At 68.5% G+C, this 23672-nt stretch overlaps 1 protein-coding gene across 1 annotated transcript; it reads right to left on the reverse strand.

Annotated features, from left to right (window-relative positions):
* Positions 1–4: 4 nt before the first annotated feature.
* HK3 (hexokinase 3) lies at positions 5–23606 on the reverse strand. The gene is given in 20 exon segments (XM_008174272.4): positions 5–290; positions 292–373; positions 2907–3140; positions 3263–3418; positions 4055–4238; positions 4527–4626; positions 5068–5163; positions 6988–7107; positions 7325–7473; positions 7800–8104; positions 8421–8654; positions 9061–9198; positions 10198–10381; positions 10540–10639; positions 11126–11221; positions 11732–11851; positions 12130–12278; positions 12809–12971; positions 13052–13196; positions 20027–23606. Coding segments are annotated over 19 exon segments (2811 nt in total). The 5' UTR covers positions 13190–13196; positions 20027–23606; the 3' UTR covers positions 5–227.
* Between the last annotated feature and the right edge of the window lie 66 nt (positions 23607–23672).

Below are 23672 nucleotides of genomic sequence, written 5' to 3' on the forward strand. Positions count from 1 at the left end.
TGAGTTGTGCAGAAAGCTGGTTTATGCTTCGCCCCCCGCATGCCAGCTCAGGTGGCACGATGCCCTGGCACGGGGCAGGGAGAGCCCGTCTCACAGGGGCCTCGGCGTAGGGCCCAGGCTGAGTCCGCGTCCCAGCTGCCTGGCGCAGTCCCCGTGGGCAGGGCAGGGCTGGACCCAGCCATCCACTCCCCGCTGCAGGACCGGGGCTGGCGCCAGCCAGAGCAGGCTCAGGCCCGTTGGTGGCGGGCGACACGACAGGCAACAGCTGCGATGAGCGCGGCGCCTTTCCCCCGAGCCGTCCTCCGACTGCAGGAAGGTGACGCTGCAGCGTGGGGCCAGCTGGCGCACCGTCTCCTGCACCTGCTGCGCGAAGCTGCAGAGAGGGGGGGAGTGAGGCCGAGCGCCCTGTAACCTGCCCCCTTCACTGCCCGCCGGGCCCCGCAACCTGCCCCCGCTTCACTGCCCGCCGGGCCCCTGCCCCCCCCTTCACTGCCCGCCGGGGCCCCTGCCCCCCCTTCACTGCCCGCCGGGCCCCGCAACCTGCTCCCTTCACTGCCCGCCGGGCCCCGCAACCTGCTCCCTTCACTGCCCGCCGGGCCCCGCAACCTGCCCCCGCTTCACTGCCCGCCGGGCCCCGCAACCTGCCCCCTTCACTCCCTGCCGGGCCCCGCAACCTGCCCCCCCTTCACTGCCCGCCGGGCCCCGCAACCTGCTCCCTTCACTGCCCGCCGGGCCCCGCAACCTGCCCCTCCTTCACTGCCCGCCGGGCCCCGCAACCTGCCCCCCGCTTCACTGCCCGCCGGGCCCCGCAACCTGCCCCCCCTTCACTGCCCGCCGGGCCCCGCAACCTGCTCCCTTCACTGCCCGCCGGCCCCGCAACCTGCCCCCGCTTCACTGCCCGCCGGGCCCTGCAACCTGCCCCCGCTTCACTGCCCGCCGGGCCCTGCAACCTGCCCCCCCTTCACTGCCCGCCGGGCCCCGCAACCTGCCCCCGCTTCACTGCCCGCCGGGCCCCGCAACCTGCCCCCCTTCACTGCCCGCCGGGCCCCGCAACCTGCCCCCCCTTCACTGCCCGCCGGGCCCCGCAACCTGCCCCCCCTTCACTGCCCGCCGGGCCCCGCAACCTGCCCCCGCTTCACTGCCCGCCGGGCCCCGCAACCTGCCCCCGCTTCACTGCCCGCCGGGCCCCGCAACCTGCTCCCCCTTCACTGCCCGCCGGGCCCCGCAACCTGCTCCCCCTTCACTGCCCGCCGGGCCCCGCAACCTGCCCCCCCTTCACTGCCCGCCGGGCCCCGCAACCTGCCCCCGCTTCACTGCCCGCCGGGCCCCGCAACCTGCCCCCCTTCACTGCCCGCCGGGCCCCGCAACCTGCCCCCCCTTCACTGCCCGCCGGGCCCCGCAACCTGCTCCCTTCACTCCCTGCCGGGCCCCGCAACCTGCCCCCTTCACTCCCTGCCGGGCCCCGCAACCTGCCCCCTTCACTGCCCGCCGGGCCCTGCAACCTGCCCCCCTTCACTGCCTGCCGGGCCCTGCAACCTGCTCCCTTCACTCCCTGCCGGGCCCCGCAACCTGCCCCCCCTTCACTGCCCGCCGGGCCCCGCAACCTGCCCCCCCTTCACTGCCCGCCGGGCCCCGCAACCTGCCCCCTTCACTGCCCGCCGGGCCCCGCAACCTGCCCCCTTCACTGCCCGCCGGGCCCCGCAACCTGCCCCCCCTTCACTGCCCGCCGGGCCCCGCAACCTGCCCCCCCTTCACTGCCCGCCGGGTCCCGCAACCTGCCCCCTTCACTGCCCGCCGGGCCCCGCAACCTGCCCCCTTCACTGCCCGCCGGGCCCTGCAACCTGCCCCCCCTTCACTGCCCGCCGGGCCCCGCAACCTGCCCCCTTCACTGCCCTGCCGGGCCCCGCAACCTGCCCCCCCTTCACTGCCCGCCGGGCCCCGCAACCTGCCCCCGCTTCACTGCCCGCCGGGCCCCGCAACCTGCCCCCCCTTCACTGCCCGCCGGGCCCCGCAACCTGCCCCCTTCACTCCCTGCCGGGCCCCGCAACCTGCCCCCGCTTCACTGCCCGCCGGGCCCCGCAACCTGCCCCCGCTTCACTGCCCGCCGGGCCCCGCAACCTGCCCCCGCTTCACTGCCCGCCGGGTCCCGCAACCTGCCCCCGCTTCACTGCCCGCCGGGCCCTGCAACCTGCTCCCTTCACTCCCTGCCGGGCCCTGCAACCTGCCCCCCTTCAGTGCCCGCCGGGCCCTGCAACCTGCCCCCTTCACTCCCTGCCGGGCCCCGTAACCTGCCCCCCCTTCACTGCCCGCCGGGCCCCGTAACCTGCCCCCCCTTCACTGCCCGCCGGGCCCCGCAACCTGCCCCCTTCACTCCCTGCCGGGCCCCGCAACCTGCCCCCTTCACTCCCTGCCGGGCCCTGCAACCTGCCCCCTTCACTGCCCGCCGGGCCCTGCAACCTGCCCCCTTCACTCCCTGCCGGGCCCTGCAACCTGCCCCCTTCACTGCCCGCCGGGCCCTGCAACCTGCTCCCTTCACTCCCTGCCGGGCCCTGCAACCTGCCCCCTTCACTGCCCGCCGGGCCCTGCAACCTGCTCCCTTCACTCCCTGCCGGGCCCTGCAACCTGCTCCCTTCACTGCCCGCCGGGCCCTGCAACCTGCCCCCTTCACTCCCTGCCGGGCGCTGCAGCCAGCCATTGCAGCTCTCCTTTGCTCACCCACAAGCAAGCCCCGTGTCCCTGCCCTCGGCCGCACCTGCTGCAACTCATCCCTGTCCCACCCGCCAGCACGGGCCCTTCCCCCATGCAGGGGCAAGCAGCTCCTCTGCACCCATCTGCTGGCACAGCCGGGGGGGGGGGGGGCGAGTCCCTCCCCCATGTGCCAGCAGGGCCCAGCCGCCCCCACTCACTGTGGGTGCAGCTTGTAGAGCGTCCCGTCCACGCCCACCGTCACCACGAGCTGCTCCAGACCCCGGTTCTCCCGGATCTTCTCCACCACAGCAGCCACGGCTGCCCCGCAGAGCTGGGCCGCGCGCCGGGCCACCACCTGGCACACCTCCCGTACCAGCACACTGTCCTCGCTGGTGACGTGCAGCCCCAGGTCCTCCAGGATGGCGCACACCTGCCGCAGGGCCAGGCCGTCGCTGTGGGGACACCGGGGCACCGTCAGTGCAGCTCCAGGCCCTCGCTCCCCGCCCCCCCGCAGGAGCCATGGGCACCGACAGCGCCTGTCCCCTTCACCCTCCTGCGCCCGCCCCGCGCTCACCTCTCGATGGACGACAGGAACTTGGTCTGGAAGATGTCCGGGGTCTGGAGCTCGGGGGACGGGCGGCCTCGGAACAGGATCCCCTTGGCCGTGAGCACCAGCAGGATGCGCCGGACGATCTCGCCCAGATACATGCCACTGATGAGCTTCTCGAACCTGCCCCGGCAGGAGAGACCGACCGGCCGTCAGCACAGCTGCAGGGGCCCTGGCCAGCCCTGCCCCGGTACAGCCCTGCCCCAGGACGGCCCCTGGCCAGCCCCTTCTGCACCCCAGTACAGACCCTGGCCCAGCCCTACCCTGCCCCCAGGACAGCCACCTGCCCCGGTACAGCCCTGCCCTGCCCTGCCCCGCCCCAGGACGGCCCCTGGCCAGCCCCTTCCCCACCCCGGTACAGCCGCTGGCCGGCCCTGCCCTGCCCCGCCCCAGGATGGCCCCTGGCCAGCCCCTTCCCCACCCCGGTACAGCCCCTGGCCGGCCCTGCCCTGCCCCGCCCCAGGATGGCCCCTGGCCAGCCCCTTCCCCACCCCGGTACAGCCCCTGGCCGGCCCTGCCCTGCCCCGCCCCAGGATGGCCCCTGGCCAGCCCCTTCCCCACCCCGGTACAGCCCCCTGGCCAGGCCTGCCCTTGTGCAGCCTCTGCCCAGGCCCAGTATGGCCCCCTGCCCGGCATGGTGTGGCCATTGCTCCCCCCACCCCAGTACAGCCCCAGCGCAGCCCCTGCTTAGTCCCTCTGCCCCCAGTGCCCCACCCCTGCCGCCCGGCCCAGCCCCGGTGTGGCCCTGGCCCTGCCCACCTCTGCCTGCCGGGGTTCAGCGAGGCCTCGTCCACCTGTCTGTCGAAGGGGGTGAAGAACGCGTCCAGGCAGCCGTTGTCGCCGAACGCCCCCCACTCCATGTTGATGCACATCCGCCCCTCCTCCCCCGCCAGGGTGCCCACGTTCCGCAGCTCCTCCATGTAGCAGGCGTTGGTGCCCGTGCCTGGGCGGGAGGGAGGGGGCGTCAGCACAGGCCCCTTCCCAGCCAGGCTGGGGCAGCTGGGGCAGCGTCCTCTCCCCTGCTGCACTAGCCCCTGGAGTGGGGCAATGTCCAGGGGCCAGCACTGCGGGAGGGTGGGGGGGCACAGGCCATGTGCTACAGGGGGTGGGGGCCAGGCAGAGGGGGTTGAACACTGTCCTGGCTCCTGAACCCCCCCAGGCCGGGCAGTGCCTTGCCCTGGGGCTGGGGGGTGCGCCTGCCCGCTGGGCACTGGGGGGGGCTGCCACTTACCCACAATGAGGCCGACCTCACAGTTGAGGTCGTCGTAGCCACACGACATCATGGTTCCCACGGTGTCGTTCACTATGGCAACCACATCCAGCGCAAAGTGCTAGAAAGAATGAGACCCGTTACTAGGCAACACAATTCCCCGTCACCAGAGCAACAGCACTGGCACACTGCCCTCCCCGTCTCCTGGGAAACGGCCCCTCCCTCTGCATCTTCCCGGAGGGAGCTGCCAGCCTCAGCCCGGCCGGGCGCCCACCTGCTCCCCAGACACGCCAGCATCCTGTGCCTGGGCATCACCGGGGCACCGTCGGGCTGAGACCGAGCATCACACAGCCCTGAGCCCCCGGCAACCTAACCCCCTGCCCGGTGCTCCTGGCGCGATGCCCGGCCGGGCACAACACCCCCACCCGGGAGCCTGATGCCCCGCCTGGCCCGATGGCCTGGCACTACGATGCCTCACCCCACCCCTGCCCCCTGGCCCAGTACAATGCCCTGCACCACCACCCCCGCTCAAGGGCTGCCTGCCCAAGCCCCCGTGTCGTACATTTCTGCGCTTCAGAGCCTCCCGGAGCAGCTTCACCACGTCCTGCCCCACGCAGCCTGAGGCGCTGAATCCTTTGGTCCAGCTCAGCAGGACGCCCTGGGGACCGGACAGGAGGGTTGAGAGTTAACAAGCTACAGAACAATCCACTTAGCAGCAACCTGGCTAGTACCACCTGCGGCATCACAGCCCCCGTCTGCGGGCACCTCCCAGCCCGCGGGCGTTAGCATCAATGGGCTCCTGGCACCAGGCAGCCTGCTGCGCACCAAGGGCGCTGGGAAGACAGGCCCCAGCTGCAGGCAGGGACGGAAGCGCTGCCTGCCCTGGCCACAGCCCCCCCAGCCTCTCCTGGCATGTCCCAGCCTCCTCCTGGGGCACGGCCCCCCCCAGCCTCCCCTGGCACGTCCCAGCCTCCTCCTGGCCTCCCCTGGTACGTCCCAGCCTCCTCCTGGGGCACCCTCCCCCCAGCCTCCTCCTGGGGCACGCCCCCCCCAGCCTCCTCCTGGCACATCCCAGCCTCCTCCTGGGGCACGCCCCACCCTACCTCCCCGGCCCCCCCCAGCCTCCTCCTGGGGCACGTCCCCCCCCAGCCTCCTCCTGGTACGTCCCAGCCTCCTCCTGGGGCACGCCCCCCCCCAGCCTCCTCCTGGTACATCCCAGCCTCCTCCTGGGGCACGGCCCCCCCAGCCTCCTCCTGGCACATCCCAGCCTCCTCCTGGGGCACGCCCCACCCTACCTCCCCGGCACGTCCCAGCCTCCTCCTGGGGCACGGCCCCCCCCAGCCTCCTCCTGGTACGTCCCAGCCTCCTCCTGGGGCACGCCCCCCCCAGCCTCCTCCTGGTACGTCCCAGCCTCCTCCTGGGGCACGGCCCCCCCCAGCCTCCTCCTGGCACGTCCCAGCCTCCTCCTGGGGCACGGCCCCCCCCAGCCTCCTCCTGGCACATCCCCGCCTCCTCATGGGGCACGCCCCCCCAGCCTCCTCCTGGCACGTCCCAGCCTCCTCCTGGGGCACGCCCCCCCTTGCCTCCCCCGGCACGTCCCAGCCTCCTCCTGGGGCACGGCCCCCCCCAGCCTCCCCTGGCACGTCCCCGCCTCCTCCTGGGGCACGGCCCCCCCACACCTCCCCTGGCACATCCCCGCCTCCTCATGGGGCATGCCCCCCCCCCACAGCCTTCTCCTGGTACGTCCCAGCCTCCTCCTGGGGCACGGCCCCCCCCAGCCTCCTCCTGGCACGTCCCAGCCTCCTCCTGGGGCACGGCCCCCCCAGCCTCCTCCTGGCACGTCCCAGCCTCCTCCTGGGGCACGCCCCCCCTTGCCTCCCCCGGCACGTCCCAGCCTCCTCCTGGGGCACGGCCCCCCCCAGCCTCCCCTGGCACGTCCCCGCCTCCTCCTGGGGCACGGCCCCCCCACACCTCCCCTGGCACATCCCCGCCTCCTCATGGGGCATGCCCCCCCCCCACAGCCTTCTCCTGGTACGTCCCAGCCTCCTCCTGGGGCACGCCCCCCCCCAGCCTCCCCTGGCACGTCCCAGCCTCCTCCTGGGGCATGCCCCCCCCCACAGCCTTCTCCTGGTATGTCCCAGCCTCCTCCTGGGGCACGCCCCCCCCCAGCCTCCCCTGGTACGTCCCAGCCTTCTCCTGGGGCACCCCCCCACAGCCTCCTCCTGGCACGTCCCAGCCTCCTCCTGGGGCATGCCCCCCCCAGCCCCCCTGGCACGTCCCAGCCTCCTCCTGGGGCACGGCACCCCCCCCCCCCCCCGCCTCCCCTGGCACATCCCAGCCTCCTCCTGGGGCCACGGCCCAAACGTTTCCCCTGCCTAGCGCCCCAAGGGGGAAGTTCAGGGCAGTGGCTGCCCCCCCCCCGGCGGGGTGTTTGCATTACGTCCCCTCAGCCAGCGCCGCGCCGGTCGCCCCGGCCCCTCACCTGGTCCAGGCTGGTCTGCTGGCAGGGGAAGGAGAAGGTGAAGCCGAGCGGCAGCGTGTGACCCATCATGCCCTGCTTGGTCTGGAAGTCCACGATGCACTCAACAATGTGGTCAAAGAGCTGCAGAGATTTGGGGGGGGGGTCAGTGGGGGCTGCAGCCTGCCCAGGGCACTGGCACCCACTGGGGGCACCAGGTGCTGGGGTCACAGCCCCAAGCCAGGCCCTGCGTAGGGGCTGGGAAGTGAGAGGTGGTGCCCCCCCCCAGGCAGCCCCAGCCCACCCAGCAGCAGGGGCAGCATTTCCAGCCCCCCCGGAGTGGGAGGGAAGCCCGCGGTACCTGGGTGCCGGGGCCCTGGGCCACATTCGGTGGGATGGAGTACACCTCGCTGACGATCTGCACGCCGCCCTGCTCCCGGCTGCCCACCTGCACCAGCAGCACCCGGAAGTTGGTCCCTCCCAGGTCCAGCGCCAAGAAGTCGCCTCTCTCTGCAAAGGGCACAGGGAAAGGGGGGGGGGGTCAGAGCCAGGCACCAGCTCCTGCTCCGGGCACCCAGCAAACCCCCACCGCATGCCTAGCCCTGCAGGGCCCTACCCCATGGGCTCCCGCCCTTCACCCCCAGCCCTTCCCGCGCCCATGGAGGGAGGCCACAGACTAACCAGGCCCAGGTGTCCCCATCTCCTCGCAGGGACCCCCAGGCTGGGATGAAGCACTGGGATGCAGCGGGGAGGGGGGTCCCCCAAGGCAGGAATGACCCCACACAGCCTCCCACAGCCAGCGCCCCCCGCAGAGCCCCAGCCTGCCGGCCCCTCACCCGAGCCGTCGGGCGTGGCACAGACGTAGGTGGGCAGCATGCGGACGGAGGACATGGCGTGTGTCTCCTTCTTCAGCCCCAGCTCCATCTCCCGTCTCAGCAAGGCCTGCACCTTGCCCAGGGCATCAGGCGAGAGCTGCAGCAGTGCCAGGATTTGGTTCACCTGGAGGCGCTGGGCTGCCAGCCTAGATGCCACTGCGGTCACCATGGCAATCCCCTTGCCGCTGCCATCCTCCGACTGCACCAAGGTGACCTCACATTCGGGGGCCAGCTGCTTCACCAGCTGCTGCAGCGTCTGGCTGAACCTGGGGACCAAGGGAGAGCCTGGCACGGGGCTGGCAGGACTGGCTGAGCAGCCAGCTCCCCATGGGCCCGCCCTGACCCCCAGCAGCCGAGGGGCAGCCAGGCCCCCAGCCAGCTAGAGCGGAGCCACCACCGGGGGTGCTGGGCCCACAGCTCCCTCCTGTCGCCATGGGGCCCAGCTGGGGCCACAGAACCCAGGGCACGGCACCAGCCCCACTACCCCATTCCCCACAGCTCCGCCCCTCGGAGGGGCAGCTGGCACGCCTGGGAGCAGGCCCCATGTTCCCTGGTGCCCGGCACCGTCCTGGGGGCCCTTACTTGGAACAGGCCCGGAACACGGCTCCGTCCACGGCCACGCTGGTCTTCAGGCGCGTCAGCTCCCGGTTCCTGCACATGTGGCTGAGGATGGCGGCCAGGCCGGCGGCGCACAGGCCGGCGGCACGAATGCAAACGGCGGTGCACACCTGCTGCATAATGAAGCAGTCCTGGTCGCTCGCCTCCAGCCCCAGCGCCCGCAGGACACGCTGCGCCGTGGCCAGTCCCACCTGCTCGCTGCAAAGGAGAGCACAGGGGCAGAGCCCTGCCATCAGCCTCCAGGCCTGACACGTGTGGGGAGAGACTCCAGGCCTGGCACCACCAGGGCGCAGGGGGGGCACAGAGGACAGAGCCCTGCCATCTGTCTCCAGGCCTGGCACCCCTGGGGCATGGGGAGGGCACAGGGGTCACAGACTTCCATCCGGCTGTGTGCCTAGCACCCCTAGGATGCAGGGAGGGCACAGGGGCAGAGCCCTGACCCTGGGGCGTGGGGATGGGGACACTTGCTCTCCACACCACAGGTGGGTTCGTGTGTCACTCAGTCACAAGTGGAATGAGGTTGCAGGTCTCAGCAGTTATTGGCTGTCAGGCCTGGCCAGCAGGGGGTGCTGCTGTATACCCCAGGCCTCGGGGACCCACTTACTTTGTGATCTCCAGGATGTCCTGGGTCTGGACCAACCCCTTGGTCAGGAGGGCAGGAGTCGTGCGACCGCTGAAGAGCTCGACCAGAATGTGCCGGACGATTTCGCCCAAGTACAAGCCACTGATCATCTTCTCGAACCTGAGCGGGGGTGAAGGGGCTTGAGCCGCACGCTGGGCAGGCAGGGCCACAGGGCCACCACTCCCTGGGCATGGCCACCACCCAGCCCAGCCCAGCCCAGCCCTGGGCACGGGTGGCCGTGGGGCTGGGGCCCGGCACCCCCGGAGAGCCCTGGGCACGGGCGGCCGTGGGACTGGGGCCCCGCACCCCCGGAGAGCCCTGGACACAGGCGGCCGTGGGGCTGGGGCCCGGCAACCCCGGAAAGCCCTGGGCACAGGCGGCCGTAGGGCTGGGGTCCCGCACCCCCGGAGAGCCCTGGGCATGGGTGGCCATAGGGCTGGGGCCTGGCACTCCCGGAGAACCCTGGGCACAGGCGGCCGTAGGGCTGGGGCCCCACACCGCCGGAGAGCCCTGGGTACGGGCGGCCGTGGGGCTGGGGCCCGGCACCGCCGGAGAGCCCTGGGCACGGGCGACCGTGGGGTTGGGGCCCGGCACCCCCGGAGAGCCCTGGGCACAGGCGGCCGTGGGGCTGGGGCCCCGCACCCCCGGAGAGCCCTGGGCACAGGCGGCCGTAGGGCTGGGGCCCCGCACCCCCGGAGAGCCCTGGGCATGGGTGGCCATAGGGCTGGGGCCCAGCACCCCCGGAGAACCCTGGGCACGGGCGGCCGTAGGGCTGGGGCCCCACACCGCCGGAGAGCCCTGGGTACGGGCGGGCGGCCGTGGGGCTGGGGCCCGGCACCACCGGAGAGCCCTGGGCATGGGCGACCGTGGGGTTGGGGCCCGGCACCCCCGGAGAGCCCTGGGCACGGGCGGCCGTGGGGCTGGGGCCCCGCACCCCCGGAGAGCCCTGGGCATGGGTGGCCGTAGGGCTGGGGCCCCACACCCCCGCAGAGCCCTGGGTACGGGCGGTCTGGCTCAGGCGCTGGGGAGCAGGTGCCACCGACGGGGAATCAGAGGTAGCCAATGCTCCGCGCCCCTCCCCTGCCAGGGATGCCCCCGGCCTCTGGCCCCTGACCCTACCTCTGCTTCCCTGGGTTCAGGGAGCCCTGGTCCACCTGGTGGTCGTAGGGGCTCAGCATGTCATTCAAGGCGCCGTTGTCCCCAAAGGAGCCCCATTCGGTGACCACACACATCCGGCCCTCGCTCTCCTCCACCACCTCCACGTGCCGCGCCTCCGCCATGAAGCAACTGTTGGTGCCAGCGTCTGCCGGGTACAGGAGAGCAGTGAGGGGGCTGGGACGCCTGGCCAGTCTGTGCCCGGCAATGCCGGAGCCAGCCCCGCCCCACGCCTCCCCCGCGCCCTGGCCCCGTCTGGCTCTGCCAGCCTCCCGGGGCGTCCCGGCCGGGGTGGGTCCCACTCACCGACAACCAGGCCGACCTCGCACGGCCCTGCACTGAGATCGCAGCTCATCATGGTGCCCGTGGTGTCGTTCACCACAGCGATGACCTTGATATTGTAGCGCTGGCCAGGCAGAGAGAGAGGGCACGATCAGCAGCCACCACCATAACCCATCCACGGAGCCCCGCCCTGCACTGCCCCACCCCCACCCAGGGGGCCCCCAACCTGCCCCACACTGGCTCACCCAGGGGGCCCCCAACCTGCCCCACACTGGCCCACCCCCACCCACGGAGCCCCCACCCCATCCCACACTGCCCCACCCCCACCCAGGGGGCCCCCAACCTGCCCCACACTGGCTCACGCAGGGGCCCCCCACCCCACACTGCCCCACCCCCACCCAGGGGGCCCCCAACCTGCCCCACAATGGCCCACCCAGGGGACCCCCACCCCCGGAGCCCCCACCCCATCCCACACTGACCCACCCCCACACAGGGGGCCCCCAACCTGCCCCACACTGGCCCACCCAGGGGACCCCCACCCCACACTGACCCACCCCCACACAGGGAGCCTCCACCCTGCACTGCTCCCCCCCCGAGTCTCCCCTCTTACAGCTTGCTTGTTGATGGCACTTTGCAGTAACTCCACCACGTCTCTCCCCTCCACGCCGGGGCATTTGAAGCGTTTTGTCCAGGAGATCAGGTAACTCTGCCGGGAAAGAGCCCAGACCCTGCAGTCAGCCAGCCCTGCCCCACGCCCCGCAGCGCCCCCTGCTGGGAGCCCCCAGCCAACGCTCCCAGCCAACTCCCCTACTGCGCCCCCTGCAGGGAGCCCCCGGCCAACGCTCCCAGCCAACGCCCCTATAGTGCCCCCTACAGAGAGCCCCCAGTGCTCCCAGCCAACCCCCCTACAGCGCCCCCTGCAGGGAGCCCCCAGCCAACCCCCCTACAGCGCCCCCTGCAGAGAGCCCCCAGTGCTCCCAGCCAACCCCCCTACAGCGCCCCCTACAGAGAGCCCCCAGTGCTCCCAGCCAACCCCCCTACAGCGCCCCCTGCAGGGAGCCCCCAGCCAAACCTCCCGGCCAATCCCCCTACAGCGCCCCCTGCAGGGAGCCCCCGGCCAACCCTCCCGGCCAATCCCCCTACAGCGCCCCCTGCAGGGAGCCCCCAGCCAACCCCCCCTACAGCGCCCCCTGCAGGCCCGGAGCGATGAGCTCACCTGGTCCAGCCGTGTCTGCCTGCAGCTGAAGGGGAAGGAGAAGCCCAGCTCGAAGTGCGTCCGGCACGTGTGGAGCCCGTCCAGGAACTCACACAGGCATGTCGCCATGAAGGCAAAGAGCTGGGGAGCAAGGCTGGGAATTAGCAGGGCAGAGGTTGCCCCTCGCCCGGAGCCAAGCCTGCCCCCCTGCCGGCTCCAGGCTCTGCTGTGCTGGTGCAGCGCTCACAGCGCCCCCCCGCCCCAGGCTGCCCAGCTCCCGGCGCACCCTCTGCCCGGCGCCGGCTCCGTGGGGCCGGAGAACTGGCTGGCATGCAGCCAGCCGCAGTCCCACCTCCTGCTCCGCCAGTTGCCAGGTGGGTCACCCCGTGTCCAGCAGGAGCGGTGCCCTGCCCCCGTACCTTCTCACCAGGGCCCTGCACGATTGCGTCTGTCACAGGAAAGTGCTGGTCCTTCATCGTCACCTTCTGGCATGTGTCCCCCGACAGCTCCATCAGCAGCACCCGCAAATCAGTGTCTCCCAGCTCCAGCACCAGGAATTCGCCTCTCTCTGCCCGACAAGCAGACGTGGTGTCAGTGCCTGGGTGCCCCAGCCTGGCGTACAGGGGGGCACCCCCAGGACGCAGGTACTCTGCGCCCTGCCTGGCTTCTGCAGGAGCCGCTCATGCCCGGCAGATCCAGGGACCCAGTTGCTCAGCGGTACCATCCCTGACGGGCTCCAATCACCAGCTTGTGCAGCCGCGTCCCCCCCAGAGCTGGCACCGCACCCTTCGCCGGCTCACTGGCCAGTCTGCGACGCTGGGCTCGCAGGTCCCCAGGGCAGGCCTGACGCCAGGTGCAGCGTGGTCAGCGACGGGGACAAAGGTGCCCGTGGGCCTGCGAGCCCCACGCCGGCTGCACATGATGGGCTGGGGCACCAAGCCCCTGTTCTTAGTGTGGGGCCCAGCCACAGCCCAGCAGGGATGGGGGGGTGCTGACACCCAAGCTCCGGAGCACCCCGGAGCACTGGCCCTGGAGGGGGAGCCTGGGGCACGTACCAGGAGGGGCCCCAGCCCCGGGCACCCACAGCCTGTCCCTTACCGGTGCCATCCGGGATGGCGCGGATGAAGGTGGGCAGCATGCGCACTGTGGCTTGGTCGTGCGTCCGATGGCTCAGGCCCCGCTCCATGGCCTCCAACATGTGCTCCTTAACCCGACGGAGCGTCTCCAGCGACAGGCACAAGGGCTGCAGGGAGCTCTGCATCTGGGAGAGGAGGCAGGGCCGGTCAGGGAGCGCCCCCAGCAGAGCGCGCTGGCAGCAGGGGGCAGCGAGTGGGGGTTTACCTGCGCGGTGAGGTGTCGGCTCTGGGCCTGGGGGCTGCCGCTCTTGCTGACGCCAGCCAGTCCGAGGCCAGGGCACGTGGGGCTCAGCTGGCTTGGGGGGGGCTTCCCCACCAAGGGCTTTTCCTGGCCGGAACTCATCTGGGGCCTGCAGGGGCAGAGAGCAGGGTCAGTTCCCTGCGCCAAGGGGCAGCTGCAGAGCCAGCCTATGGCCCCCCAGCCCCCGCCCTGCGGGCCAGGCACCCGCCAAGGGAGGAGCAGGTGTCTCATTGGGTGCACCGGGCCCCAGGGTGGGCGAGCGCCCTGCCCTCGAGCCCAGAGCCCCTCCACAATCAGGGGGCCATGGGGGCTCCCCAGCTGCCAGCCTTGCCAGGGCGCTGGCACTTCCCAGCGGCAGGAGGCAGAGCCAGCCCCTGCCAGCGCCCCCAGAGCTCAGCAGCTGCAATAATTCATGTGGGGCGGCCCCAGCATGATCCTCCCCCCCTCACCCCCGCGCCTCACCCCCGGCAGGGTGTGAATCCTCAGCTCACCCCTGTGAGCGCAGAGAGCGACAGATCCCTGAGCACCGATTAACCACAGAGCAGATAGCCTGGCACACGCCCAGCCCAGCACATGCCCAGCCTCAAAACATGCCCAGCCCCGGCCTGCACTGCCCAGCCCGGCACACGCCCAGCCCCAGCCTGGCACACACCCAGCCCCAGCCTGCACTGCCCAGCCCAACACACGTCCAGCCCTGGCCTCCAATGCCCAGCCCCGGCACAAGCCCAGCCTCAAAACATGCCCAGCCCCGGCCTGCACTGCCCAGCTTGGCACATATCCAGCCCTGGCTCACGCCCAGCCTGGCACACGCCCAGCCCTGGCAGCTGCACAACCACACACCGAGGGTGCTGTGACAGAGTGGGAATTTTTCATACTATTTTGGATGAATAGTGTGTGTGCCTCAGTTTCCCTGACGTGGTCCACGGGTAACTAGGTGAGGGGACAGGGCTGTTTGCTCTTTGCAGAAGCCCAGCAATACCGGCATGGCCAACACCTGGCTGCTTGGGCCCCATGCCCATGGCGAGACCCAGAAGACAGTGGCCTCTCCAATTCCTGGACATTTGGCACCTAGCAACACCAAACTGTGGCTGGCCCCTCCTTGGGAAGCCAGGCGGGTGCGACCAGCTGGAGGACAGAGGACTGAGGTGGGGCTGCTGGAGGCAGGGGAGAAGTGTCTGGCCGTCAGAGGGCGCCGGGCTCTGCACTGCCCCGGATGGACCAGGCTGATACTTTCTGTCTCTGCTGTGGCCAGACACCTCCTAACCCTCCTGCTGTCCCAGGCAGGCGGGGAGTCACTCCAGGGTCAGGCAGCCGGGGGTGCATGGCGCCCTCAGGTGTCCAAGCCAGGTGCACTCGCTCCAGGGAGCTCATGGCGTGACCTGGGGTGCTGAGGGCTCTGGGGGGTCAGTCCCAGGAGGCTGGGAAGCCGAGGGGCTGAGCCCAGCGAGAGGGTGACCCTACAGGGGCTGACACGCCGAATGGGGGCCCCAGGGACTGCTGAGAGCCGTGCGAGAGCGCCGGGCCTGGGGAGCCATGACAGGCTGTGCCAAAGCGGGGGATTGTCTTGTTTTCTCAGGGGGTTGCATGCAGCGTGTGGGGGACTCGGTTTCCCTGTGTGCTGCACATGTAGCGCAGTGGGGGGTGGAGTTTGTTGTTGCAGAGGACTAGGTGTGACCTCGCCTACCAGACCAGCCAGGACCCAGGACAATGGCCTGGAGATTGGGTGCCCTAGCAACAGATGACCGGGAGGCCCAGCCCAGCTCGTCAGCCGGTTCTGGCCAGTGGGGGGACAATGGGCTGAGAGACCAGTCGGGTCCAGCTAGTGGGAACGAAGGACGGAAGCAGGAGGGTCCAGGTGACCTGTTTGCCTGGGACGGAAGACAAAGGACAGAGGAGGGGCTGGTGGGGAAGGTGATCTAGGATGATCAGCTGGAGGGAGGGGGCTGCTGGACTGGGGACAAAAGGCAGCCTGAGCCCATGGGGTGCGGGACAGGCCAAGATGGATGGTGCTGAACTGGCCCGGCCCAGGGGCTTTGAGAACGGCCTGGGCTGGGTTCAGCCATTCAAAAACCTCCTGTTTTCTGCTGGCTGAGAGTCACTTCAGGCTGGAGATCGGGGGCGGGGGAGGGGGGAAGAGGGCATTATTCCCTCTGGGTGTGGAGGCCTCGGGGGCCCAGAGCAAGGGGACTCCCTGCGGGGCCCACAGCAGAGCCAGGCATGGTGGAGACTCGGAGAGGTGCAGGCCTGGGAGGTAGAGGAGCCTACGGCTTAACCCCCGAGAGAGAGGGGACCCCTGAGAAGGGCTGTCGCACTGAAGGGGGTGTCACGTTATTGATTTGAACTGGGACCATATAGAACATGGTTGCAACCAAAGTCCTGTAGTGGCACCAAATCTTGTATAAAGGGGGTCAAATGAGGTGTCTAAGACAAGGTTATGGTTGGCTGGTTATGATTATGCTGTCTATATGTGTGTATCAATTTTGTAGTTGAAGTTATGAATATTGACTCTATACTGTCTGTATGGCAAACTTATGCTATGCTTCTGGGTGACATCCCAGACAAGTTGGTGTCAGCTCTGCCTAGCCTGCTGGATGGCCCATTAAGGACCATCAGCTATACAATTGACCCATGGAGAGAAGGCAAATATACCTTGTAACTCAGCAAAGTATGCAGGGACTTGCCCATGTGACTCCAGACTCCATTTTGCTGTAATTTTCCACAGTAAGGACAAAGAGGTTCTTACACCTGGAAAAGACTATATAAGGCTGATGCCTTATCTCCATCTTGTCTTCAATCCTGCTTCTTATCTCTGGAGGGACTTTGCTACAAACGGAAGCTCTGAACAAAGGACTGAATGACCCATCCCAGCTGGGGATGTTCCAGAGACTTGATTTGAACCTGCAGTTTATTCCATCACTGCTACAAGCCTGAACCAAGAACTTTGCCATTACTGTATGTAATTGATTCAATTTAACCAATTCTAGCTCTCATCTCTTTCTTTTTCCTTTTATGAATAAACCTTTAGATTTTAGATTCTAAAGGATTGGCAGCAGCGTGATTTGTGGGTAAGATCTGATTTGTATATTGACCTGGGCCTGGGGCTTGGTCCTTTGGGATTGGGAGAACCTTTTTTCTTTTACTGGGGTATTGGTTTTCATAACGATTTGTCCCCATAACGAGTGGTACTGGTGGTGATACTGGGAAACTGGAGTGTCTAAGGGAATTGCTTGTGTGACGTGTGGTTAGCCAGTGGGGTGAGACCGAAGTCGTCTTTGACTGGTTTGGTTTGCCTTAGAGGTGGAAAAACCCCAGCCTTGGGCTGTAACTGCCCTGCTTTAAGCAATTTGTCCTGAATTGGCGCTCTCAGTTGGGTTCCGCCAGAACAGCATCATTTCAGGGGGTTCCTCCCAAGGGCCCTACGGAGCAGGGCCGGCTCTAGGCACCAGCAAACCAAGCACGTGCTTGGGGTGGCACAATTCCAGGGGCGGCATTCCGAGTGGGGTTTTTTCTGCAGTTGCGCTCTTGGAGGTTTTTTTTTCTTTTCTTTTTTTTTTTTTTGCCTGGGGCAGCAAAAAACCTAGAGCCGGCCCTGCTACGGAGCCGAGAGCCCGGCCCTGGGAGCCGTGACCCAGGTGTACACTGCCCGGCCGTCACAGAGCCACCCACAGAAACGCAGCCCATGGGACTGTGCGCCCACCTGGGCACCGACAGCCGTCCGAGGAACGCAGGTGCCTGACCCACAACACCGGCTGCATGGACACACGGGCCGGAGCTTTGCCTCGGCAGCCCCCCCAAGTGCCACGGAGGAAGGCCTCAGGATACGTGACAGGAAATGTCATGAGCTGGGGAACTTGGGTCCTTCAGGACAACTCACGCCGGGCACTGCCCTCCAGGCCGCTGGAGCTCAGCCCGGAGCTGGGGACGATCTGCCCCAGTGGCAGGAGCCCAGAGCTGAGCACGACGAGCCGAGGCAAAGCCCTGACCGCTGCCCCGAAGCGATAGCCCAGCCTGGGGCTGTGGCTGCGGGGAGCTAAGGCGGGCCGATGCCGCGCCCCTGCACCAAGGATAGACCCACTCCCAGCCTGGCGCACACAGCACCCCCGGCCAGTGCTGGCCCCAGGACACCCGCTGGAGCTGGCCCTGCCGACGCGTGAACAGTGCGAGCTGCCGGCCGCCGGCAGTGCCCAATGCTGGGAGACCAGCTCCCCTGCCACGGCGCAGCCGCTGCGCCCCAGGGCTTGGCTGTGGGGCTGGCACTAGCTTCGCCCCACAGCTTCCCTTCCCCTCACGCTGCCCAGGCTCAGGTCCGGCCTCTCTGGGAACAGGAAACTGCTAGTCAGTTTGTTCTTGTGTAACTGTCCATTGCCTCACCCTGCCCGTTCCCCCCGTTCCCCTGCCACACCCCTTCCCTTGACCCTCACCCTGCCCCGTTCCCCCCACTCTGCCCGTTCCCCTCTCCTCACCCAGGCCTGATTTCAGCGCTAACCTGAGGGCAGCCAGGGCTCAGTCCTCGCCTGGCCACCGCCCACCTTGCGCCCCCGTCCCATCCCTGAAAACAGCTGCCAACCCCCCTCCCCAGGGTCCCTGCGGGGCGCCCAGCCGGGGCCAGAGCCCAGCATGCGCCAGCGTCGGGGGGGCAAAGCTCTGACAGCCGGCTCCAGTCCCGCCCCAGCGTAGGGCACCGGGGTCGCCAGAGCCTCCCCTCCTGGTTGTGCCCCGCAGCCCAGGGCTGCAGGACTGCGTGGCCAGGCAGAGCAAGCGAGGTCAGCCTGGGAGCCGGTTCGCAGGGTGAGGTGGCTTGTGGCTGGGGGTCCCCAGCTCCTCGCTGGAGGGAGGCACCAGCTGCTGTGCCCCACCGGGCGGCGCGGGGCTGCCCCAGACCCGGTTCTCTGTGCCCCACCCCGGCTCTCTGTTCCCCCCCGGCCGGCGTAGGGCTGCCCCCGACCCGCTTCTCTGTGCCCCGCCCTGGCTCTCTGTGCCCCACCGGGCGACGTGGGGCTTCCCCAGACCCGCTTCTCTGTGCCCCGTCCTGGCTCTGTGTGCCCCCCCGGGTGGCATGGGGCTGCCCCCGACCCGCTTCTCTGTGCCCCGTCCTGGCTCTGTGTGCCCCCCCGGGCGGCATGGGGCTGCCCCCGACCCGCTTCTCTGTGCCCCGCCCTGGCTCTCTGTGCCCCACCGGGCGACGCGGGGCTGCCCCAGACCCGGTTCTCTGTGCCCCGCCCTGGCTCTGTGTGCCCCCCCGGGTGGCGTGGGGCTGCCCCGTGTGCCCCTTGAGGCATGGCTTGCCCCTGTGACTCTGCCTTTCACAGAGCGGGGCTGGGAGCAGCCCCTCTTCCCCCCCAAGCCAAACCTGCTGCTTGACCAGGCTGTGCGGCCAGGCCGGGCTCTCTGGCACCATGGGGGCGGGGGGGGGGGTGAGAGAAGGTCTCTACCCTGAGCTGCTTGGACCCCCCCCCCCAACACTGCCTGAACTGGCAGTGGTGGTGCAGGAGGCCGGACGCCCAGCTTAGCCCCAGGAAGTGGGTTGTGTCACAGGCCTGCGGCTGGGCCCAGCCTCTGGGGCTGCCCCTCGCTGGGACATTCACCAGGGAACTCTAGGGCCACTGTGCCAGCTTTGTACCCTCTGCTCTGCCAAGGCCTCTGACCTGTCCCCCCAGCCAGTCCTCCTCCAGCTCTGCCAATGCACCCGGCCCCTGACCTACGGCACCACTGGCGCACCCCTCCCAGGCTGTCACCCTGCTGCCGGGGGGGGGGGGGGGGATCATTGGGATCCCTAGAAAACAGTTTCATTGTGCCGGGAAAGGCTCCAGACTCTCCTTGGAACCGGTTCTGCCAGGGCGAGTTGCAGACGGGCAGCCTGCGTCAGGAACTGGAATCCTACCACACTAAGTACCCGGAGAGGGAGTGGCCTGGGGCCAGGATGTGCCATGCTCCACTGGCACCCTGCATTTCTCCCCAGCTGGCTGGAGCCCAGAGCCTGCGTCCCCCGTAGGCCAGGCCTGGCCCCGTTGCAGCGCTCAGGGCTGGAGGGGGCTTCCTGGGCCAAGCTGGGACCCTTGGGGGAATTGCTTTCGTGTCCAGCCCCAGCCGCTCCTCGGATGCTGCAGCCGCGGAGCCAGGCCCATCCCCAAGCAGTGGCTGGGGGCAGCGGGGCGAGAGGGCCAGGAACACAGGCGCCCGCAGGCAGCTCTCCGAGTGCCCCGGCAGAGGTCTGGTGCTGCTGGGCTGGTCCTGGCAGAACCCACCTGGCTCCTTGGCAGGGCGTCTCGGAGTGGGGCCAGCTCAGACTGCGGGGGGAGGAGACAGAGTGGGGCTGCCCTCCTGCCGAGCCGGGGCAGACTATTTCCAGGCCAATTTGCATTTACCTTCAGTTCCAATTAGCACTTGTAGATTTGAGCCCAATGTTTTAATTAGCTCAGCGATTATTTGTGCCATTAATTAGGCAGCCACATTAATGAGCCCTCCCCCTCCCAACTAGCAGTTGGAGCAGCGGGCGGCTCGGCAGGGGGAGCAGGGTGTGAGCCCAGGGCGCTGGGTCCCAGCAGGTGCTGCTGCCTGGTCCAGGTTCCCCAGGTCGCCCCTTTGGAGAGGAGCTGGGGGGAAACCGGTGGGTGCTGAGCTCGCTGTACCGGCTCGGAGCATCCCGGCTCCGCCCCGAGGGACCTGGCACTGCTCACCGGCCTGCAACGTGGGCCAACAGCTCCTCACCCTGGGCCGGGGGGGGGGACAGGGGGTCCCACATGAATTCATGTCTGAGCCGGCACCTCCCCATATGCTAGAGCAGCAGCTGGCACCATACGGGTCAGACGTGAAAGCAACCCCCCGACCAAGCCAACGCCAGAGCCCAGGAAACCCCCACAGCTGCAGCCTGCCCAGGTGACAACCAACAGCCCTCCCATCCTGTGCTGGCACCTTGCTCGGTGCCCAGCCCTGACTCACCGGGGCTGGGGTGGCTGCTGCGGGCTGCGGGGCGCTCCTAGCACTGCTGCGTGTGCTCGCTCCACACGCTCTCCCGGCTGTGGTCGAATATCAAAAGTGAAAGCAGCATTTGACGAGCTATAAAGTTTTCCTGCACGTAACTCTCTTACTACACGTACTCTTACTGGACATACTCCGCCCTGTCATCTGCCTGCCAATCCACGCAGCCTCTGGTGAAAAGCGGGGACCCTGCCCTCCCAGACACACCCTTCACTTCCTGGAGCTAGGGGCATCACCCCTGGGGTCATTGAATCCACCAGAAACAGCCATGCCCAGCCCCTCACACCTGCACATGCACCACCTGGAGCACAGGGCTGGGCGTCCGGACTCCTGGGTTCTCCTCCCAGCTCCCATGCTCAGGAAAGACTGCAGCAGCCCAGGTTAATCGCAGGTGCCTGCCTGCTGGGCGTGGGGCTCCGAGACCCCTTAGAGAGATTAATGAGTCTGGTCTACAGCCTTAGCTTGCTCCTGCACTGAGCTCCAGAGGTCCCAGGCTGGGTCCCGCCCGCCAGCGACCAGGGTCTGTCGGTGTTACACGGGGGGCTCCAAAGAGGATGGAGCTAGGCTGTTCTCAGTGGTGGCAGATGACAGAACAAGGAGCAATGGTCTCAAGTTGCAGTGGGGGAGGTCTAGGTTGGATATTAGGAAACACTATTTCACTAGGAGGGTGGTGAAGAACTGGAATGGGTTCCCTAGGGAGGTGGTAGAGTCTCCTTCCTTGGAGGTTTTTAAGGTCAGGCTTGACAAAGCCCTGGCTGGGATGATTTAGTTGGGGTTGGTCCTGCTTTGAGCAGGGGGTTGGACTAGACACCTCCTGAGGTCCCTTCCAGCCCTGAGAGTCTCTGATTCTATGTTCTAGACTCATGGACACGTGCTCCCCGACTGCAAGGGTCGAGCCTGGCCCCTCAGCCTGGGCTGGGACCCTGCTGTCACTCCACGGAGAAAGGGTCACTGCTGTGCCCCACAGAGCGGGAGGGGTCTGCCCCAGGCCAGCCGAGCAGGGAGGGAAGCCAGACTGCCCCTGGGAACTGGGCAGAACCAAACCCCGGGAACCGGCCACCTCCCCTGCTCCAGCAACTCAGGGGCCTCAGGCAGCAACGGTCAGGGGCTGGGCTAGGCTGCCGTGGGTGGGGAACCCTTAGGAAGAGCTCTGGCCAGGGGCGGCTCCGGGCACCAAGCGCGTGCCTGGGGTGGCAAGCCATGGGGGGCAGTCTGCCGGTCCCTGCAAGGGTGGCAGTCAGGCGGCATTCGGCGGCTTGCCTGTGGGAGGTCTGCCGGTCCCGTGGTTTCGATAGCAATCCGGCGATGGGTACGCCAAAGCTGCGGTCCGGCAGACCTCCCGCAGAAACGCCGCCAAAGCCACGTGACCGTGGACTGCCCGCAGCCGCCCGACTGCCATGCTTGGGGCAGCAAAACACATAGAGCCGCCCCTGGCCCTGCCGGTGGGGCTGGGGGGGGCTCTGGCGTGGCCACAGGCTGAAGCTGGGCCCTTGCTAACATGTGTGTGTCACGGAGCGTGGGGGAGTCAGGGCCCTGCACCCCACTGCCTGGGATTCCCCGGGACTCTCGGCCGGCCAGCAACACAGGTGGTTTATTGGACAATAGGAACGCAGTCTACAGCAGAGCGTGTAGGTACAGCCAGGACCCCTCAGTCAAGTCCTTCTGGGGGGGTTAGGGAGCTTAGACCCCAGCTTGGGGTTCCCTGCGTTGCACCACCCGGCCCAAAACTGAAACTAAAAACCAAAACTCCTCCTGCAGCTCCTCTCTTCCCCCTCCCCGCAGCTCCTCCTCTCCTTTGTTCAGTCTCGGGGCAGAAGGGGTTATTTCTCCCACCCCCTCCCGGCTCAGGTTACAGCTCAGGTAGCTTCCTTCAAGGGAAGGCCCCCATCCCCACTGCAACCCCCCTGCAACATTCGGGTCAAATCCGCCCGCTCCCTGCTCCGTCCCAGCGTGCGCTGCCAGGAACACGAAAGCCGGGCGGGGGGCAGCAGCCGGCCAGGGGGCAGAAGCCAGCACAGCCAAGAGCTGAGGACAGTCTCATGGGGACCACGTTCTGCTCCAGGCCCCAGCCCAGCTGCCACTGAGCCAAGCGCCTGCGGGGGGGGGGGCGGACTTTCCCCAGCCCCCCCGGCTTGCTGCAGTCACTTGGGCAGGGGATTGCCCAGGCTCCTGGAGGGCCGTGTTTCCCAGTGGCTGTCACTGGTCTGGCTTTTGCTCCCCGGGCGTGAGGGGCTGACGGGCAGGGGTGGGTGCAGCCAGCCCCTTTCCCCCACATTGCAATGGAGCCTGGCGCTCCCTGCCCAGGCTGATGGCGTCAGGCAGCACCTGGAGCAGGGCTCAGCCCCGCTCTCACTGGGGCAGCCTGGCCAGAGACCTGGGTTCGAGTCCCCGCCCAGCAGACTCCCTGGGTCAGCCAGTGCCCCTCAGCAGCTCAGGTCCCGCTGCCCCATGGCGCACACAAGGGTGGGAGGACAGATACCACGATGGTGCCAGCGGAGTACAGGGGCGAGGCAGAGAACCCCTCCCCCAGGCCAGGGCCCTTGTGCGGCTCACAGGGCAGGCCAGACACAGCAGTGGCTTCCCCCCAGTCCAGGGAGAGGCTGGGGGTGGAAACGTGGGCATGGCCGGGGGGTGGGGGTTGCGGGGAAAACCAACAGCAGAGGCAGAAGGTGGCGTCTTTTGAGGGCACCAGGCGACCAGCTGCTTTCCAGCACCGGGCCCAACCCGGCCGGCCAGGGGCAGGGCTGGGCTGCCTGCGGTGGCTCTGCAGGGAGGGCAGCTGGCCTAGGGCACAGCACACGCCCTGGCACGTGAGCAGCAGCCCTCGGGCCGGCCAGTCAGGGCAAACCCCAGCTCCAGCTTTCGGGCAGGACAAACCCTGCTCACTTCAGTAGGATTCTCCCCTGCAGCGGGCCCCGAATCGCTCCCCCCCCCCCGGGCTGCCCCTGCCCAGCATGGGCCACGCCTTCCTCTGTGTGACTTGCGGAGCCCGGCAGGCTCTGGTGAACGTGGGGAGGGGAGCAGTGGTGTGCCCGCCGGCTGCCGTGCCAGTCTGTGCCCGTAAACCAGCAGAGTTCTCAGCACACATCTGATTCCCAGCCATGCCTGTGTCCTGGCCAGCACCCAGCTCTCTGCTCCCAGGGCAGCAGGTTCCTGGTTTACTGACACCGCACAGGATGCAGCAGGAGGCCTGGCCCAGCCTGGGCAGGTGCCATGCGACTCGGAGGGCTGGGCCACTCCACATCACACATCCGCCTTTCTGAAGCTCTAGCATTTCCTGGTCCTGCAGGGGCGCTCCCAGCTCCCAGCAGTGCCCAGGAAGTGCGCTCGGCTCTGGAGCAGGAGTGGAGCAAAGGGCACCAGAGCCTCACAGAACAAGCAACTGGGTGCACAGCTAACGCCCAATGCCCCGGCACCCCCCAGCCCTGCCTTTGAAAACCCTCCTGCTTTCAGGAGAACCCAAAAGCAATTGCTGGGACCCGCCGCTGGCCTGGCACCGGTGCCCGTGGGGAGCCCTGCCCGTGCACAGCCAAGCCCCGCACTCGGCCAGGGTACGAACCAGCCCTGCAGGACACAAGGGCCTTTGGGGCAGGCCCAGGACAGCGCT

This window comes from Chrysemys picta, chromosome 8 (genome assembly GCF_011386835.1).
Source record: "Chrysemys picta bellii isolate R12L10 chromosome 8, ASM1138683v2, whole genome shotgun sequence".
Taxonomy (NCBI): Eukaryota; Metazoa; Chordata; order Testudines; family Emydidae; genus Chrysemys; species Chrysemys picta.